General features: G+C 45.4%; 1 protein-coding gene across 7 annotated transcripts in view; it reads left to right on the top strand.

The window, feature by feature from the left end:
- The window catches only part of INPP4A (inositol polyphosphate-4-phosphatase type I A), a 165,143-nt gene that overhangs the window by 131,946 nt on the left and 12,756 nt on the right, over positions 1-20,441 (top strand). For all 7 annotated transcript variants that reach the window (XM_066377617.1, XM_066377619.1, XM_066377616.1 and 4 more), the window contains 4 exons: positions 1,539-1,665; positions 13,723-13,863; positions 15,975-16,072; positions 17,709-17,821. In XM_066377617.1, coding sequence (XP_066233714.1) covers positions 1,539-1,665; positions 13,723-13,863; positions 15,975-16,072; positions 17,709-17,821 — 479 coding nt within the window. The remainder of the gene's footprint in view (positions 1-1,538; positions 1,666-13,722; positions 13,864-15,974; positions 16,073-17,708; positions 17,822-20,441) is intronic.

Raw genomic sequence — 20,441 nt, 5'->3', positions numbered from 1 at the left:
ATTACACAGGTAACACATGCTGGTTCGAATAAATCCAGCATCCCCCAAATGTGTAGCAAATACCAGATAAGAGGCCTATACAAGAGGTCCTCGGGTTACGACAGTCTCGACATACGACATTTCAAGTTTACAATGCTCGCTCCAATAAAAATTTAAAACAGTTGAGACGTGAATGTTTTGGCTTATGCTGTTAGCATCGTACTTATGGACTACATGGGTGAACTAGTTTGGTTGCACGCAGCGGAAGAGTACACAGTAACGCAGTGTGTGAGTGAGGGAGTTGGCATTCCCCGGTACGCTTACCCACGCCATTTTGCACTGTTACTACAATACAGTATCTTTATGTCCTTTTCCTTTTTCTGTGGCTTAATTCTATTTTTATGTTCTAGATTATGATTTTACAACTGTGTTAGGATAGGTAAGTTACTTAGGCTAGGGAGTGTTTCGACTTACACCAAAATTCAGGTTACGTCACTGTCGCAGGAATGGAACTGTATCGTAACCCAAGGACCCCTGTGTACTTTACCCACTTCAGTTTGTTTTGTGGTGGTTACATACCTGGAAGTCCTTCCTAATTGAGAATGGCTAATGATTATTTAAGTACACTTAAGTAGGATGTTTGGGCTGTTTCTGAATCCCTCCTGTGGGAACTGTTGGTAAGTGTCTCTGCACGTAGTCTGTACACGTGTGCCCATTTCTGTAGCCACTGAATTATTAGAAGGAAAATTGCTGTGTCAAAGAGTAGGGATATTTTTAAATTTCATAGATCTTCCCAAATTGCCTTCTAAAGGCTCTTTTCTACCTACCTCCATTTTTATTCTAGGAAGGTAAAAATGAGTAATTTTTTTTTAAGCGAAAGAGAGAGACAGACAGGGACAAACAGGAAGGGAGAGAGATGAAAAGTATCAACTTGTAGCTGTGGCACTTTAGTTGTTCATTGATTACTTTCTCCTATGTGCCTTGACTGGGGCTCCAGCTGAGCCAGCAACCCCACGCTCAAGCTGGTGAGCCCGTGCTTAAGCTGGTGACCTCGGAGTTTGAACGTGGGACCCAGGTCTATGCTCTATCCACTGCACCACCTCCTCGTCAGGCAAAAAAAATAATTTTTAAAAGTATTTGTTAATCTTTGGAGTTTTAGAACGTTCAGTAAATATCACTCCACTTACAGTGGAAGAGTCTGGCCCCCATCTACTGTTTTATACTTTCTCTGTCCCCTTCTGAAGAACCAGGTTTGTCTTCTGAGGCTCCATACTATCTGTCTCCCCCTAGCACTTTCCCTCCCCAGGAAGGGCTGGGAAGTATGGCCCATCTTCCCACCAGCTGCAGTTTTATCATGACTGTGGGATTTATAGCAGCCTTATTTGGGGAGAAGTGATTTGCCCAGTGAAGAGGCTTGGAAAGGCCCTTGTCTCCCTCGTCATAAACACACCTGACTGTGTCACCTTCCTCTTGCATCCCACTCTGTGACTAGGCTGCGTCCATGGGGAGAGGGGCAGGTCCCCTCTCTCTGATAGCCTCCTTTCCTCTTTTGTGTCCAGGTGAGGAGCTGGCCATGCTGGAGGACATGAGCCTTGGAATCATGGACTTGAGGAACGTGACCTTCAAAGTCACTCAGGCCACTTCCAGTGCATCGGCTGACATGCTGCCTGTCATCACAGGAAATCGGTAGAAATACTTTTTAAATTCTCATAACTAGCAGTGTCTTAATTTATGTTTATTATCTGCTGTGCATTCTTTTTAAAAATAATTTAAAAATTTTTTATTACAGTTGACATACATTATTATATTAGTTTCAGGTGTACAACCCAGTGATTAGACATTACATAACTAAGTGATCACTCTGGTAAATCTCACACCCATCTGACACCATACATAGTTATTAGAATATTATTGACTATATTCCCTATTCTGTACTTCACATTCTGTGACTATTCTGTAACAACCAATTTGTAGTTCTTTTTTTCTAAGTGAAAGGAGGGGTGATAGATTCACACATGCACCCTGACTGGGATACACCTGGAAACCTCCATCTGGGGCTGATGCTTGAAAAACTGAGCCATTCTCAGCACCTGAGGCTGACACTCGGACCAACTGAACCACTGGCTGTGAGAGGAAGACAGAGTGAAGGGGGAGAGAGGGGAAGAGAAGCAGATGGTCGCTTCTCCTGTGTGCCCTGACCAGGGATCCAACCTGGAACGTCTACATGCCGGGCCAATACTCTATCCACTGAGCCAACCGGCCAGGGCCAATTTGTATTTATTAATCCCTTTACCTTTTTCACTTAACCCATCTCTAAGCCATCAAAGTGTTCTCTGTACAGTATCTATGAGTCTGTTTCTATTTTGCTTGTTCACTTACTTTTTTTTACATTGAATTGTTGATATTTACTACCATTTTATCTTTTTTTTTTATATAAATTTTTATTAATGTTAATGGGATGACATTAATAATTCAGGGTACATATATTCAAAGAAAACATGTCTAGGTTATCTTGTCATTAAATTATGTTGCATACCCCTCACCCAGAGTCAGATTGTCCTCCGTCACCCTCTATCTAGTTTTCTCTGTGCCCCTCCCCCTCCCCCTAACTCTCTCCCTCCTTCCCTTCTGCGTCCTCCCTCCCCCCACCCCTGGTAACCACCGCTTTCTTGTCCATGTCTCTTAGTCTCGTTTTTTTTTTGTTTTTGTTTTTTTAATTTTATTTTTTTAATGGGGTGACATCAATAAATCAGGATACATATATTCAAAGATAACAAGTCCAGGTTATCTTGTCGTTCAATTATGTTGCATACCCATCACCCAAAGTCAGATTGTCCTCTGTCACCTTCTATCTTGTTTTCTTTGTGCCCCTCCCCCTCCCCCTTTCCCTCTCCCATTCCCCCCTTCCCCCCATAACCACCACACTCTTATCAATGTCTCTTAGTTTCACTTTTATGTCCCACCTATGTATGGAATGATGCAGTTCCTGGTTTTTTCTGACTTACTTATTTCGCTTCGTATCATGTTATCAAGATCCCACCATTTTGCTGTAAATGTTCCGATGTCATCATTTCTTATGGCTGAGTAGTATTCCATAGTGTATATGTGCCACATCTTCTTTATCCAGTCATCTATTGACGGGCTTTTTGGTTGTTTCCATGTCCTGGCCACTGTGAACAATGCTGCAATAAACATGGGGCTGCATGTGTCTTTACGTATCAATGTTTCTGAGTTTTGGGGGTATATACCCAGTAGAGGGATTGCTGGATCATAAGGTAGTTCTATTTTCAGTTTTTTGAGGAACCACCATACTTTCTTCCATAATGGTTGTACTACTTTACATTCCCACCAACAGTGTATGAGGGTTCCTTTTTCTCCACAGCTTCTCCAACATTTGCTATTACCTGTCTTGCTAATAATAGCTAATCGAACAGGTGTGAGGTGGTATCTCATTGTCGTTTTGATTTGCATTTCTCTAATAGCTAAAGAAGATGAGCATCTTTTCATATATCTGTTGGCCATTTGTATTTCTTCCTGGGAGAAGTGTCTGTTCATGTCCTCTTCTCATTTTTTTATTGGATTGTTTGTTGGTTTGTTTGTTGTTGAGTTTTATGAGTTCTTTGTATATTTTGGATATTAGGCCCTTATCTGAGCTGTTGTTTGAAAATATCATTTCCCATTTAGTTGGCTTTCTGTTTATTTTGTTATCAGTTTCTCTTGCTGAGCAAAAACTTCTTAGTCTGATGTAGTCCCATTCATTAATTTTTGCCTTCACTTCTCTTGCCTGTGGAGTCAAATTCATAAAATGCTCTTTAAAACCCAGGTCCATGAGTTTAGTACCTATGTCTTCTTCTATGCACTTAATTGTTTCAGGTCTTATGTTTAGATCTTTGATCCATTTTGAGTTAATTTTTGTACAGGGGGAGAGACTGTAGTCCAGTTTCATTCTTTTACATGTGGCTTTCCAGTTTTCCCAGCACCATTTATTGAAGAGGCTTTCTTTTCTCCATTGTGTGTTGTTGGCCCCTTTATCAAAAATTATTTGACTATATATATGTGGTTTTATTTCTGGACTTTCTATTCTGTTCCATTGATCTGAGTGTCTATTTTTCTGCCAGTACCATGCTGTTTTGATTGTCATGGCCCTATAATAGAGTTTGAAGGCAGGTATTGTAATGCCCCCAGCTTCATTCTTTTTCTTTAGGATTGCTTTGGCTATTCGGGGGTTTTTATAGTTCCATATAAATCTGATGATTTTTTGCTCTATTTCTTTAAAAAACGTCATTGGAAGTTTGATGGGAATTGCATTAAATTTGTATATTGCTTTGGGTAATATAGCCATCTTGATTATATTTATTCTTCCTAGCCAAGAACAAGGTATATTCTTCCATCTCATTATATCTTTTTCGATTTCCCTTAACAATGATTTATAGTTTTCATTATATAAGTCCTTTACATTCTTTGTTATGTTTATTCCTAAGTATTTTATTTTTTTGTTGCAATCGTGAAGGGGATTATTCTTTTGAGTTCGTTCTCAATTGTTTCATTGTTGGCATATAGAAAGGCTATTGACTTCTGTATGTTAATTTTGTATCCTGCGACCTTACTGTATTGGTTTATTGTTTCTAGTAGTCTTTTAGTGGATTCTTTGGGGTTTTCGATGTATAGGATCATATCATCTGCAAAAAGTGATACCTTTACTTCTTCTTTTCCAATATGGATGCCTTTTATTTCTTTGTCTTGTCTGATTGCTCTGGCTAGAACCTCTAGTACCACATTAAATAAGAGTGGAGAGAGTGGACAACCCTGTCTTGTTCCTGATTTAAGGAGGAAAGCCTTCAGTTTAGTGCCATTTAATATGATGTTAGCTGATGGTTTATCATATATGGCCTTTATCATGTTGAGATATTTTCCTTCTATACCCATTTTGTTGAGAGTCTTAAACATAAAATTGTGTTGTATTTTATCAAAAGCCTTTTCTCCGTCTATTGATAAGATCCTGTGGTTTTTGTTCTTTGTTTTGTTGATATGGTGTATTACGTTAACCGTTTTACGTATGTTGAACCATCCTTGAGATTCTGGGATGAATCCCACTTGATCATGATGTATTATTTTTTTAATATGTTTTTGTATTCGATTTGCTAGTATTTTGTTTAGTATTTTAGCATCTGTATTCATTAGAGATATTGGTCTGTAGTTTTCTTTCTTTGTGCCATCCTTGCCAGGTTTTGGTATGAGGGTTATGTTGGCCTCATAAAATGTGTTTGGAAGTATTGCTTCTTCTTCAATTTTTTGGAAGACTTTCAGTGGAATAGGAACCAAGTCTTCTTTGAATGTTTGATAAAATTCGCTGGTATAGCCGTCAGGGCCTGGACTTTTATTTTTGGGGAGGTTTTTAATAGTTTTTTCTATTTCCTCCCTGCTGATTGGTCTGTTTAGGCTTTCTGCTTCTTCATGACTAAGTTTAGGAAGGTTGTATTGTTCTAGGAATTTATCCATTTCTTCTAGATTGTTGTATTTGGTGGCATATAGTTTTTCATAGTATTCTACAATAATTCTTTGTATATCTGTGATGTCTGTGGTTATCTCTCCTCTTTCATTTTGGATTTTATTTATTTGAGTCCTGTGTCTCTTTTCCTTGGTGACGCTTGCCAAGGGTTTGTCGATTTTGTTGATCTTTTCAAAGAACCAGCTCCTTGTTTTATTGATTTTTTTCTATAGTTTTTCTGTTCTCTATTTCATTTATTTCTGTTCTGATTTTTATTATCTCCTTTCTTCGGCTGGTTTTTGGTTGTCTTTGTTCTTCTTTTTCTAGTTCCTTAAGATGGGAAGTTAAGTGGTTCACTTGCGCTCTCTCTTGTTTGTTCATATAGGCCTGAAGTGATATGAACTTTCCTCTTATTACTGCTTTTGCTGCATCCCAGAGATTCTGATATGTCGTATTTTCATTTTCATTTGTCTGTATATATCTTTTGATCTCTGTGCTTATCTCTTCTTTGACCCATTCATTTTTTAGAAGTATGTTGTTTAGTTTCCACAATTTTGTGGGTTTTTCCCCCTCTTTTTTACAGTTGAATTCTAGTTTCAAGGCTTTATGATCAGAGAATATGCTTGGTACAATTTCAGTTTTTCTAAATTTGCTGATATTGTCTTTGTGGCCCAACATATGGTCAATTCTTGAGAATGTTCCATGTACACTAGAGAAAAATGTATACTCTGTCACTTTGGGATGAAGTGTCCTGTAGATGTCTATCATATCCAGGTGTTCTAGTATTTTGTTTAAGGCCACTATATCTTTATTGATTCTCTGTTTGGATGACCGATCTAGAGCCGTCAGCGGTGTATTGAGGTCTCCAAGTATGATTGTATTTTTGTCAGTTTTTGTTTTAAGGTCAATAAGTAGCTGTCTTACATATTTTGGTGCTCCTTGGTTTGGCGCATATATATTAAGGATTGTTATGTTTTCTTGATTCAGTGTCCCCTTAGCCATTATGAAATGGCCATTTTTGTCTCTGATTACTTTTCCTGTCTTGTAGTCAGCATTATCAGATATGAGTATTGCTACACCTGCTTTTTTTTGGGTGTTGTTTGCTTGGAGTATTGTTTTCCAGCCTTTCACTTTGAATTTGTTTTTATCCTTGTTGCTTAGATGAGTTTCTTGTAGGCAGCATACAGTTGGATTTTCTTTTTTAATCCATTCTGCTACTCTGTGTCTTTTTATTGGTAAGTTTAATCCATTTACATTTAGTGTAATTATTGACACTTGTGGGTTCCCTATTGCCATTTTATAAATTGCTTTCTGTTAGTTTTGTATCTTGTTTGATTCTTCTCTTTTGTTTTTCTATCGTTTGTTTTTGTTTGTTTGTGTTCCATACTTCTTTCCTCTGTTGCTACCTTTTTTAAGTCAAGTGTTTTTGTGGTGGTTTTTTCAAGGGTGGTTACCATTAAGTAATGAAAAGGGTACCTACCATATTCATTGTAGTACCCTTCCTTATGAGTATTTCTGTGCTTCATCGTCCTTTGCTACTGTTAATCTTCATCTTTTCTCCCCTTTTTTTCCTTTGTTGTCACAGTTTAAGTTTGGTTTTATTGTATTCTTCTTGGAGCTTTTACTTGTGGTTTTGTTTTCTTTTGTTCTTTGGATCTGGTTGGAAAACCCCCTTTAGTATTTCCTGGAGTGGGGGCTTTCTGATGATAAATTTTCTCATCTTTTCTGTATTTGTGAATGTTTTTATATCTCCTTCGTACTTGAAGGATAGCTTTGATGGGTATAGTATTCTTGGCTGAAAGTTCCTCTCTTTCAGGGCTTTAAATATTGGGGTCCACTCTCTTCTAGCTTGTAGAGTTTCTGCTGAGAAATCTGATGATAATCTAATAGGCTTTCTTTTATATGTTGTATTCTTCTTTTCTCTGGCTGCCTTGAGAATTTTTTCTTTGTCATTGGTTTGTGTCATTTTCATTATGATGTGCCTTGGAGTGGGTTTGTTGGGGTTAAGAAAACTCGGTGTTCTGTTTGCTTCTTGAATTTGAGGCTTTAGTTCTTTCCACAGGCTTGGGAAGTTCTCATCTATTATTTGTTTGAGTATATTCTCCATTCCATTTTCTTTCTCTTCTCCCTCTGATATACCTATTATTCTTATGTTATTCTTTCTGATGGAGTCAGACAATTCCTGTAGGGCTTTCTCGTTTTTTATTATTTTTGAATCTCTTTCTTCTTCTCTCTGTTGTGCCTCAAGTTGCTTGTCTTCTATTTCACTAATCCTATCTTCTATCTGGGCTGTTCTATTAGCTAAGCTTGTTACCTCATTTTTCAGCTCGTGAATTGAGTTTTTCATTTGTGTTTGATTTGTTTTTATAGTTTCAATTTCCTTGGTAATATATTCTTTGTGATCGTTGAGTTGTTTTCTGATCTCCCTAAATTGCCTTTCTGTGTTTTCTTGTATATCTCTGAGTATTTTTAAGATTTCTATTTTAAATTCTCTGTCATTTGGCTCCAAGGCTTCCAATACGTTAAATCTTTTCTTTATAGATTTTTCCACATCTATTTGTGTTACTTCTCTATCTTTTGTATCCATAATATTCGATTTCCTTTTTCTTATTGGCATCTGAAGGTGGTATTGTTGATAGTGTTAATTAGAATTAATAAAGAATAAAAAGGAAAAAAAAAAAAAGGGAAAACACTCCACACACAAAAAAAGTAATAATTTATTATTTCCCCCTTTTTTCTTTCTTCTCTTCCCCTCCTCTCACCTCTTTAGGGAAATATCGTGATGACCTGTAAATTATATTATGCTAAATGGCACAAAAATTGCCTATAACGGAGGGCCTGATTTGGGGTGAAGAGTTCAAGGGGCAAAAAAGGGAGTAGGAACCTACTAAATGCAAAAAAAAAAAAAAAGAAAGGAGAAAATCTTAGACAAGCATAAAATGATTTACTTGTAAGTGATGGTCGACTAAGAGATATAATGAGAGGGATAAGAGGCAAACAGAAAAAAGGAGAGAAAAAATAATAACATTTAAAGAAGAAAAAAATAAAAATAAAAATAATAAGTAAAAATCTGTTGTAATAAGTGGAGCGAAGACTAAATACAATGGAGACTTTGGGTTGGGAGGAATGCTAGTGAGTTAAAAAGTGAGTAAAAAGTACCCAAAATGCCACAAAAACAAACAAATAAAGGAAAACCAAGAACAAAAGCAGAAAAAAAAAAAGAAAAAAAAAACCCAAAAAAACTTGAGTCCCAAATTAAATAATTTGTTCGTGATTGAGGATTTAATGGGAGGAAAAGTAAAAGGAGAAAAGAAGAAACGAATAGAAAGGAAAAAATAAGAAAAAGAGAGAAACGAAGGAAGAAAAAAAGGAAAGGAAAAAAAACAAAAACAAAAACAAAACAAGAAAAAAACAAAAGGGGAGAGAGTGAGAGTTAAGGGTTTTGGAGTGTAACCCTAAAGGAGAGTAAGGATGAAGAAAAGAAATAAAATGTAACACTCATGGGTAGTGTAGTTCAAGAAAAGGGTAGCATAAGATGGGCAGAGAATAAAAGGACCGAGGTGGAGGAAATACAAATAATAATAAAGGCAATAAGAAAGAAGAAAGAAACAACAACAACAAAGAATTAGTGGAACAAGTTATAAAGTCTGTGGATTTTTCTTGATTTTGAGAGGTTAACTTCTTCCTTTTTCTTTTCTCTCCCTCTTCCTGGTCGGTGACTGTGTACCCCAGGTTCTGCCCCTGTGTCACACTTAGGTAGGGATTTGCAGTTGATGGGATTCTATGGCAATGTCATAAAATTGGCTTTAGTCTCGCTGGTAGTCAAGGCTTGTTGGCGTTTGCAGAGTCCAACAATGAGAGAGTTTGCTTTCCTGCAGTCTCTCTCCTAGTCTCCTCTTCCTGAATTAGCAGCCTGGTGATCCAGCTATGAGGCTGCCACTGCTTCTGTCTGGGGAGTAAGAGGCTCAAAGAGTTGGGAAATCCCCACTCTATCCTCACTCAGCGCAAGGCTCTGGGTAAGGCTCTGGCAGTCAGAGCCTCCAGCGTAATCAGGTGGGGCTGGGAGTCAATTGTTGTCAAGGTGACTGTTCAGCGCCTACCATTCAGTTGGACCACTCAACCCAGGCTTTCCACACTTTGTAGCCTGTTTTGGCTGGGAAGAAGATGCACTATTCGCTGCTTGCTGTATAGATCTTAATATCTGCCAAGTCCCTCTTGTTAGGTATATCCCTGAATATGGAGGCTTTGTCAATCAGAAGTTGCCCCCGCCCCTTCAGCGAAAGGCACTGAAAAATATCACGCCTCTTGTCACTGAACTGGGAGAGATCTTATCAATTAGAGCCCTGTGGGTGCGCAGATTTCGTGGGTTAAGCTAATTTCAGTGATTGGATCTGCAGCTGTGCTCCAGAAAGTATTTCAGGCTGCCTGCGTGCCCCTCCCCCATCGCTTGATTGTTAGCTTGAATGGCTGGGTGAGGTGTCCCGCCCACGGAGAGAATCTCCTGACTAGGAAAGACAGCCTTGGCGCCCCTCCCGGACTGCGGCAGGGGTGCGCTCGCGATTTCTCAGTGCACGCCGGTGGCCGGGACTCTCCGGACCTCGGCACGGGGCGTGCGCGCGCGGTTTCCCAGTGCACGCTGGTGGCCGGGACTCTCTGGACCGCGGCACGGGGCGCGCGCGCAGTTTCCCAGTGCACGCCGGTGGCTGGGACTCTCTGGACCGCGGCACGGGGCGTGCGCGTGGTTCCCATTGCACGCCGGTGGCCGGGACTCTCCGGACCGCGGCACGGGGCGTGCGCGTGGTTCCCATTGCACGCCGGTGGCCGGGACTCTCCGGACCGCGGCACGGGGCGTGCGCGTGGTTCCCATTGCACGCCGGTGGCCGGGACTCTCCGGACCGCGGCACGGGGCGTGCGCGTGGTTCCCATTGCACGCCGGTGGCCGGGACTCTCCGGACCGCGGCACGGGGCGCGCGCGGTTTCCCAGTGCACGCTGGTGGCCGGGACTCTCCGGACCGTGGCACGGGGCGCGCACACGGTTTCTCAGTGCACGCCAGTGACCGGGGACTCTCCGGACCGCGGCACGGAGCGCGCGGGCGGTTTCTCAGGGCACGCCGGCTGCCGCCAGTGCCCAGGCTGCCGTTCCCCGAGTGTGGGCGGGCAGCTGCACGTGTGGGTTGACTCACCACAGGCATACTCCCTCCTCGGCAACAGTCCTTTCGCTTTCAGTGTGTGTGTGTGGAACTCCGGAATGCTCCGAGGATAAATTTTTCTGTTTCTAGTTGATAAATTTGTTGAGATTTTGGGGAGATCTGTCGGACGCGCTGCTCATGGCGCCATTTCCGTGACGTCACTCTCTTTTTTTTCTTAAAGAAGACTCTAACATTTTCTATGATACTGATTTGGTGGTGATGAACTCCTTTAGCTTTTTCTTGTCTGGGAAGCTCTTTATCTGTCATTTGATTTTAATTGATAGCTTTACTGGGTATAGTAATCTTGATTGTAGGTCCTTGCTTTTCATCACTTTGAATATTTCTTGCCAGTCCGTTCTGGCCTACAAAGTTTATGTTGATAGTCTTAGGGGAGATCCATTATAGGTAACTAATTGCTTTTCTTTTGTGCTTTTAAGATTCTCTCTGTCTTTAACCTTTGGCATTTTAATTATGATGTGTCTTGGTGTGGGCTTCTTTGGGTTCGTCTTGTTTGGGACTCTCTGTGCTTCCAGGACTTGTATGTCTATTTCATTCACCAGGTTAGGGAAGTTTTTTGCCATTTTTTTCACATGGGTTTTCAATTTCTTGTTTTCTCTGTTCTCCTTCCAGCACCCCCATGATGCAAATGTTGGTACACTTAAAGTTGTCCCAGAATTCCTTACACTATCCTCATTTTTTTTAATTCTTTTTTTATTTTTGCTGTTCTGATTGGGGTGGATTTGGGGGGGAAGGGTTGACTTCTGTATATTCCAAATCACTGACTTGATTCTCAGTTTAACCTACTTTATTATTGATTTTCTGTAAATCATTGCTCAGTTCAGATAGTGTAAACTTCATTTCTGATTGGTTGTTTTTTATGCTGTTAAGTTCTCACTAAGTTCATTGAGGATATTTATAACCAGTGTTTTGAACTCTGCATCTAGTAGATTGCTTGTCTATGCTTTGTTTAGTTCTTTTTCTGGAGTTCTGTTCTGTTCTTTTATTTAGGATATGTTTCTTTGTCTCCTCATTTTAGTAGCCTCCTTGTGTTTGTTTCTATGTATTAGGTACAACTTCTTTGTCTCCCAGGCATGGTAGAGTGGCCAATTGTAGTAGGTGTTCTATAGGGTCCAGGGGCACAGCCTCCCCAATCACCCAAGCTGGGCACTCAAGCTGTGCCACCCCATGTGGGCTGTGTACACCCTCCTCTAGCAGTTGAGTCTTGATTTCTATTGGCACACCAATGGGAAGGATTTACCTCCAATCCATTCAGCTGCAAGAACTGACTGTGTCCACTGACCACTGTCCTCAGGCCACCATGGAGGATCGGCCCCCACAGAGCAGGACTTACCTCATTAGGGCTCTGGTGCCCACTGAGTCCACCCCTTGAGTGTGTGATTTCTGGAGGTGGTTGGTTGGTGCTTTGGTGTGGTCTGAAGCTGTCCATTGGATGCACTGGCTCTGGGGTCTTCAGAAAGGTGCAGGCCAGGGTAGCCACCATCTGTGTTCTGCAGGGGAGCAGCCAGCATGAGCTACATTGCCATCTGCAGATGGCTGTTACTTGTGCTGGACTTGGAGGTACCCAGGGAGGCCAAGCTGTGAACCAAGGCTGGCTGCTGCTTGTGCCAGGCCTGGGCTGCTCAGCAAGGGGTACAGGGCTCTGTGAGGCCAGATGCTCCTTGTTTGAGAGATTTTAGGGAAATATGAAACATGAGCCAAGACAGGACATTCTTGTGGAAAAGCTGCTGGAAACAGCTTAGGTGGGCCTGAAAGTTGGCTAGGGTTGGGTCTGGGGGTGGGAGCGAAGAGTGTGAGCCAGGTTGATGGAGACTCAGATTTGACACCCATGTGTTGGCTCTGTTGGGGGAAGGCTCAGAAAAGTAACAAAGGCTTCTGCCAGCACTTCTGCTTGGGAGAAAGTTGCCCCTCAAGTTCTCATCCTGATGCTGACAATTCACTTCCTCTTCTTCTGTTTCTGGGGCTTTTCAAGCAGCTACCCCAGCACTGGAGCTCCGAGGGAATGAATCTAAGTAAGTCTGTGTGCAGGGCCTCTAACAGGAATGCCCAGGACTCCAGCAGCCTCTGTCTCCCTCAGCCACATCCCCCTGTTCTTTATAGCCAGAAGCTATGATGACTTTTCTTTCTTGCTCTCGAACCCTAGGTTGGGGGCCTGGTGTGGGGCTGGGACCCCTTGCTCCTCATGGGAGTTCTTCATAGCTGAGAGATCCCTTCCGACTTTTTTTTTTCATTTTTCCGAAGCTCGAAACGGGGAGGCAGTCAGACAGACTCCCGCATGTGCCCGACTGGGATCCACCCGGCATGCCCACCAGGGGGCGATGCTCTGCCCCTCTGGGGCGTCGCTCTGTTGCATCCAGAGCCATTCTAGCGCCTGAGGCAGAGGCCACAGAGCCATCCCCAGCACCCGGGCCATCTTTGCTCCAATGGAGCCTCGCTGCAGGAGGGGAAGAGAGAGACAGAGAGGAAGGAGAGGGGGAGGGGTGGAGAAGCAAATGGGTGCCTCTCCCGTGCCCCCTGGCTGGGAATCGAACCCGGGACTCCCGCACGCCAGGCCAACGCTCTACCGCTGAGCCAACCGGCCAGGACCCCTTCCGATTTTTAATTGCCACAATTGGGTGTGGGACCAGCCTTTGTCATGTCCCTGTCCCTCCTTCTAGTCTCAGTGTGGCTTCTTTAAATTCCTAGCCATAGGACTTCTATTCAGTCAGATTTCATGGAGTTTTGAAAGATGGTTGTTCTATAGTTTAGTAGTAATTTTGATGTGGTTGTGGAAGAAGGCAAGTACTGCATTTACCTATGGCACCATCTTGACGGAAGTCCCTGCCATGTACTTCTAATTTTTGTTGTATTGTTTCATTCAGTTAAAAGTGCTGATCACAGTTTTCTATATTAGTTGCATCCTTTAAAGGTTCACACCTAGCAGTTTGGAAACCACTGAGCCTGAAGTCCAGCCCACACTCCATGTGAGGAGAGCTTAGGTCCCTTTCCATGTGGTTCCTTTCCCCGTCGTAAGCCTAACCCCTCCTTGTCCTTTCTTCCATTCCCTAGGGACGGGTTTAATGTGCGGATCCCTCTGCCAGGCCCCCTGTTTGACTCCCTGCCCCGAGAGATGCAGAGCGGCATGCTGCTCCGGGTGCAGCCTGTGCTCTTCAACGTGGGCATCAACGAGCAGCAGACGCTGGCCGAGAGGTACGTGCCGGGCCCACGGGACAGGTGGTCGCAGTGGTCCCTGAGATGAAGTAGACTCGTGTGCTCAGCCCTCTTCAGCTCCAAGTACTGGATGGACTTTGTCATCCGTTCCTTCCTTTGGTTCTGGGGACACAAGGATGAACCAGACATGGCCTCTGTCTTCAAGAGACTTGGGCTGATAGGAAAGAGAATTGGGTGCAAGGATGAAAATAAGTGTAGGGTGTGGAGCCCTAATGAGGTCTGAGAGGGTCTGAGGGGGCTGTGCTGGAGAAGGTGATCACTGAAATGGGTTTTGAAGAGTAAGTAGGAATTGATCAGACGATGAGTTGGAGGAGAGACCTGACATCCCATTCTTTCCAGACCAAGCAGCCTCAGCAAAGACAAGCAGGAAGAAATGGCCTGGGGTCCAGAGGCCCAGGTTTCAGGCAGATGGGCAGTGTTGAGGTTAGAGAGGTCTGTATGCCAGGCTGAGAGCCACACCTTGATCCTAAAGGCTTATCCCTTGTAAACTCCCTCCAGGGCCCACTGCCCGGCAGCGGGGAAGAACCATGCGTGCACAGGTGTGTGCGTGCTGCAGAGGAGGGGACTAGTACACGAGCATCTTTCCTGCTTTCTGTTACGTTCATGTGATGTGTGTGCTTCAGAATAAAAAGAGCTCAACTTTCTGTCAAGGACATTTGGTCTTCAGGATGATAGGCCATATTCCTGCTGGGCTTTTAAACCTAGTGGTCAATATCCATTGACCCTAAGTATAGGGTCACCCACTTAGCAAATGTGGTGTGGCTGATGGGAGATAAGAAAGAATTGTTGGCAGGGCAGGACATGATCAGGTTTACCTTTTAAGTAGATTGCTTGCTGGCGACTTCCTGAAGAGGCTGTGGTAGAGCCCAGCCAGAGGCAGGCTGGGGCGGTGTGGATGGCAAGTGATTTCAGCAATGGAAGGCTGGGCATTTGCAAGAGAGGGACAGTGAGGACAGTGACAGCCGGACTTCTGGATCAGCTGTGGGGGTTGGGGCACTGAGCTCAGGAGCCAGGAGCAGTGTCCTGCTCAGGGTAGGTGGAGAACTGGCCTCAGAGCCCTCGAGGGTGTGGAGAGTAGGAGTGTTGGGGCCTGGCAGGGGAGCGCCCCAGGGGGAGAAGGGCATCCCCTGCATGTGGCAGCTGGTGTTCCTGATGACTCTGCGAGGGCAGTTTTTGGAAGGGCTGAGACAGGGTCACATCGCAATGAGCTGAGGGGCAGGTGGAGGAGGACGTGATGGTGGGGCGGATGCAGAGTTTGTGCTTTGCTCCTGGTACACTGTCCCTTCAGCTCATAAACAAGCCCAGCTGCCATGTCCTTGGGTGACCCCCAAGTCAGCAGGTGCCTAGAGGAAAAGTTGTTGTCGTCCTCAAGGTGGACAGGCTGTGGTGGACCCACAGGAGTGAGCTCTGCTGTCTGAGTGATGACATGGGACCATGGAGAGGCTGCTGTGCAGGGAGATCACTCAGCAGGGAAGAGTGAAGCTGGACTGGGCACTCAGGCCTTAGAGTTTGGAGCCTGCATGTTTCTGTGACTACAGTGCACCTTCCTGGTGGTGGCTTTCCTCTGCCTCTCCCTTGTACCTCTGGCACACTGTGGCTACCTGCGAAGTGGGCAGGGTGAACCTGCGTGGTGAGAAGAGCTGTGTCTCCACACAGTCCAGGAGAAACAGCTCCTTTGGGGGTCATTCACAGCGTGCAACTTGTATAGGACTGTGTCCTCACTCCTCAGCCACTGCCCTGCTGTCCCCTCTCCTAAGTACCTCTGGTATGGCAGGACACAGGGGCTCCCAGCCACGCTCTGTGAGGGGTTTCTGTGCCATGCTGCACAAGGAGCTGGTCGGGGTTGAGTCCTCATAACCTCATAGGTGCATCTATAACCAACTGTGTGTGCCTCCTGCTAGTGAAATGTGTTGCAAGTTGTTACCAACGCAGTGGAGACCACCTTCCACTTGGGTGGAGGAAAGGGGCTCAGAGTTTGATGTGCACAGTGAATGTTTGAGAGAATGGGCGCTGTTAGCCTTAATGCATGATGGTTGTGCTAGAGGAAAGCAATGCTAGCCAACTAACTGTGTCTTCTGTGACCTTTGAAGGTTTGGAGATACCTCTTTACAAGAAGTGATCAATGTGGAGAGTTTGGTGCGGTTAAATTCCTACTTTGAGCAGTTTAAGGAAGTTTTGCCTGAGGATTGTAAGTATTTCTTCACTTGTGGTACGTCCCTTTGTCTCTGTCACTTTGGGTGATTGAGAGCTTCCTGCCACTCCAGCTGCTTACTGGCCTTCCGGGTGCTGCCTCCTTCCTTGCTCCGTGCCCCTCCGGCCGCCCTTTCACCTGCTCAGGCTCTGCCCAGTTGCGACCCCACCCAGAGAAATGCCCTCAGGCTGCCGTCCTCAGGGGCCTGCCTCCCTCTGGCCAGTCCTCCTCCCATTCTCACCACACAAGGCTCCGCCACACACAGTCTTAGTCACTGGCAAGCACTGTGGTCAGGAAGGGGGAGCTCTGTGCTTTATATTTTGTGGGTGGCCAGTTTTCAGTGATGCAGGGCCCCAAGAAATGTGGACGTGAGTCTCTCCAGGGCCGGCCAGCAGTTCTGGACCACAGCCCAGCAAGCTGGGGGAGTGGCAGCTGTGCAGTCTTTAGCTCAGCGGTTCTCAACCTGTGGGTCGCGACCCCGGCGGGGGTTGAACGACCAAAACACAGGGGTCGCCTTTTCCGATGGCTTTAGGCGACCCCTGTGTTTTGGTCATTCGACCCCCGCCGGGGTCGCGACCCACAGGTTGAGAACCGCTGCTTTAGCTTCTGGGTATTGCTGGTCTGTGAGGCTGATGGATGGAGCTCACCAGTGAATACCCCTCTGTCTGTTCTGTTCATCAGTGGGCAGGTGTTCCTTACATGGACAGCAGGGGAGGCCAGGAAGAAGCTACAGTTGATCTGGGGAAGAAAGATGTTCTCCTCCAGGATGCTAAATTCTCATTTGCCTCAAGCTTACTTCCTCTGGGCACTCACAGCCTCCATCACAGACTGAGCCTATTTCTGTTTCTGCCCTGTCTTCTGACTGGCATGGTGCTGGGCACCTATCAGGAGTATGAAATAATTAGCATAGAGTCCCATGTCCAACAAGGTGAGGTTCTGTGGTGGACACTGTGGGTATAGATACATCCCAGAATTCCATGTATTTGATTTTGATTTGTGGATTTAGGCACTGGCTGTTTTCCTTAGCTGTGGCATTGAGACTGTTTTACTCTGATGATCCTGGTATCTGAACATCCCAAGTTTATTAAGTAAGATGGCAATCTGACTGATCTTCAGTGTGAGGAGTCCTGGAAGGGACTGGAGATGTCATGGTGGAGATGGAGCTGTTGGAGAGGTCAGGAAGACCCCTGGCTGGGTCATTCCAAGTCCACCTCAATAGGCTGCCCTTCCTACCTCCCCCAGTGAAGGCCATGCCCACTCATGGTTGACACCACCGCCCAAAGCATCCCCTATCCCTGATGGAGGCTGTGAAGACTGGGTCCTCCTCACCCCTTTCTCCCTCTCTCCCTCCCAACCTCCCACCCTCCCTTCCAACCTAGGTGGTGTGATGCCCGCCCTCTGATGACAGGGTGAAGCGAGGCCCTCTGCAGGTGGACCTGAGCTGACAGTGAAAGTCAGTGCTCACCACGCTGGCAGCCAGGGCCAGGCCCTGAACACACCCCTGTTTTCTCCCTTAAATCACACTGAACTTCCTGCTTTAACCAGAAACTCTCCACTTTGCCATCTCCATGCCCCGGCAGCTCACGCAGCCGAGTTCCTGGGCATGGCGCCAGTCCCTGCCTCCTTTCTCCAGGCTTACCTCGGTCTCGGAGCCAGACGTGCCTGCCAGAGCTGCTGCGGTTCCTGGGCCAGAACGTCCACGCCAGGAAGAATAAGAACGTGGACATCCTCTGGCAAGCTGCTGAGGTAAGTGTTACAGTGAGGAAAAGGGTGGTGTTGCTCCTGCTGCCTGTGACGATGATAACAATAGTAACAATAAATCTGAATCTTGGCCAGAAGCGGAGAGCACATTTTCCATGTGGACACAAAAGAAAGACACTAAATGAGTCCCAAACCAGCAGGTACTCACAGTTGCCTGTGATTCATTACTTTCAGGCTACCTGAATTCTGATAAGGTTGACACAGAATCTGTCCGCTGGGGCATTAAATAACCAGGCTGATGATAGTTGTCTCCTTCAGAAGCCTGCAGTCTATGCCAGCTAAACTTACTGCCTCTTGCATCATCTTACAGGTCCAAAGGGGACCCTGGTGACCTTCCAGTCTTTTTGAACAGTATTTATCTACGTTGCAGCTTGGATGTCCTCTTTTCCCTGAGCACTAAACACTTCAGATATGTTCTCATAGGTTTCCCTGTGGAGCTCTAGGTCCCCTGCTCTGAGCCTGGTGTCAGAGCAGTTTAAAAGCTAATTGTTCACTCAACCTGATGGGGTGCATTTAACTTATAATCCGGGGCAGCTCTGGGACCTGTTTGTCATTGGGACTCACAGACTCAGGGGTACAAGTGGCCCCAAATGGCATCGCACCTCCTTGCCTGGCCTGTGCACTGGGGAGGACAGACACACCCTGCTGCTCTGGGAGAAGAAGGCGTTGGTTCTGCACTGCACTGCACTGCACTGCCAGCTGGGCCACTGCCCTGCTGTAGAGCCAAGGATTGAGGAGGGCTGCCACCACAGCTTTACAGACGAGAGTGGATGCAGAGGCCTCTGCACATCTTGTTTGGGAACTGTGGTTCTGTTTTTTTTCTGCTACATGATAGAAAAACTACCCATAGTGGGGATCGACTATCCCGTCGCCAGGTCAGAGAAGCAGTCCATCCAGCCCATGCTTTTTGTTTCCACAAGAGGCCACAAGGTACAGACGCACCGATTCAGAGTTTGAAGGTGTCAGAGACCTTTGGATATGTCAGTTCTCATATTGTCCCCCTGGGATTCCATGGGGGAGACAGGTAGATGAGTACCATATCCTCCTGTCTCCTCATGCTAACCAGAGCCACCTCCTTTTCTTGATTTTATTTTCATTTGTGTGTATGAGCAGGGGTCCCTAGCTGAACGGTTAGAATATCGTTCGGTCCAATCCCTACTTCATTGATGGAAAGACCAGCTGGAGTCCTCAGGCTGGCTGGTAGCCCCTGGAGACTAGAGCCTGGCACTGCAGACTGTGTCCTCTTGGGCAGAGAGATGCACGTTTTTGGCCCCTGCCTTCCTTCTGCAACCTCATGTTAGCTCTGGATGCTCTCTTTGCAGCTTGTGCCCATGGTTACCCTTGCTGTGTCAGTTACAGTCTCACAAATTTGAATGAAATTGTTCTTCACCTAGCTTAAGGTCTGTATAGGGTCTTTTTCTTTTTCTGTTTTTTTTTTTTGTCTGTTCTCAAAAGAAGCCTGTTCTCCTCCTGGTGGTCTTGGCTGAACTTGTTTGGGCCTTTTCCATTTTGTCTTTTCTTAGACACAGTGATCAGAGCCCACGGCGCTCTCTGCCTGGTGGCACCCTAGTGCTGGCGTGGCTCTGGCTGGCCAGCCTGGAAGAAGTTGTGGTGCATCCTCAGGGCAGGCTTCCTAGACAGCAAGTCACTAGAGCCCACCACTGTCCAATGTGTATGATTTCTCATTCAGTACCACTCATGGTGTGGTATCTGGTCGGGTCCACAGCCCTCCTCTGAAGCTCTGTGGCCAGGTGGTTTGGCATTCACAGGTTTCCTTATTTTAGGAGTGACATGGTATATTGTTGGTGCACATGTGTAGAACGTGGTGCACATATATGATTTAACATCCCTGAGGAGCCTGAGGGAAAACCTGGAATCAAACTCATTAGTACTGTTTTACTGAGAAGTATAACTATTTATACAAAATGGGATTCATAAAGATTATAAATAGGCTCACACCAGCTCAGATCTCTGTGCGCTACCAAGTGAGGTTGCCACAAACTTAGCAAAAAAAAATCTTTTGTTTTAGGGATTTCAGGATTTGGGGATTGTATACTGAGGATTGTACCTAGTGATACAGAGAAGGTGACCCAAAACACCCTTACGTGGGAAGAGGAGATGCCCTGAGGTGGTTCTTTCCCAGCCCGTGGTGGCCCTACCCTGCGAGCCCCTCATGTGAGAGGGAGGCACACTGGCTCCTAGTCCAGCACCCAGGCCCTGGGGAAGGTGGAGAGGAGTGAATGTCCTGTGGGGTCTTGTGGTCAGCAGGTGGCTAAGTGGAAGTGGTCTTCTTTTTTTCTTTTTTTTATACCTGATTTTTTAAAATTAATTTTAATGGGGTGACATTAATTAATCAGGTATATAGGTTCAGAGAAAATATTTCCAGGTTATTTATTTATTTTTTTGTATTTTTCTGAAGTTGGAAACGGGGAGGCAGTCAGACAGACTCCCGCATGTGCCTGACCGGGGTCCACCCGGCACGCCCACCAGGGGGCAATGCTCTGCCCATCTGGGGCGTCGCTCTGTTGCAACCAGAGCCATTCTAGCGCCTGAGGCAGAGGCCACAGAGCCATCCTCAGCGCCCAGGCCAACCCTGCTCCAATGG

The sequence above is a fragment of the Saccopteryx leptura genome, chromosome 3 (assembly GCF_036850995.1).
Source record: "Saccopteryx leptura isolate mSacLep1 chromosome 3, mSacLep1_pri_phased_curated, whole genome shotgun sequence".
NCBI classification, from domain to species: Eukaryota; Metazoa; Chordata; class Mammalia; order Chiroptera; family Emballonuridae; genus Saccopteryx; species Saccopteryx leptura.
This window is presented reverse-complemented; position numbering and strand designations above follow the sequence as displayed.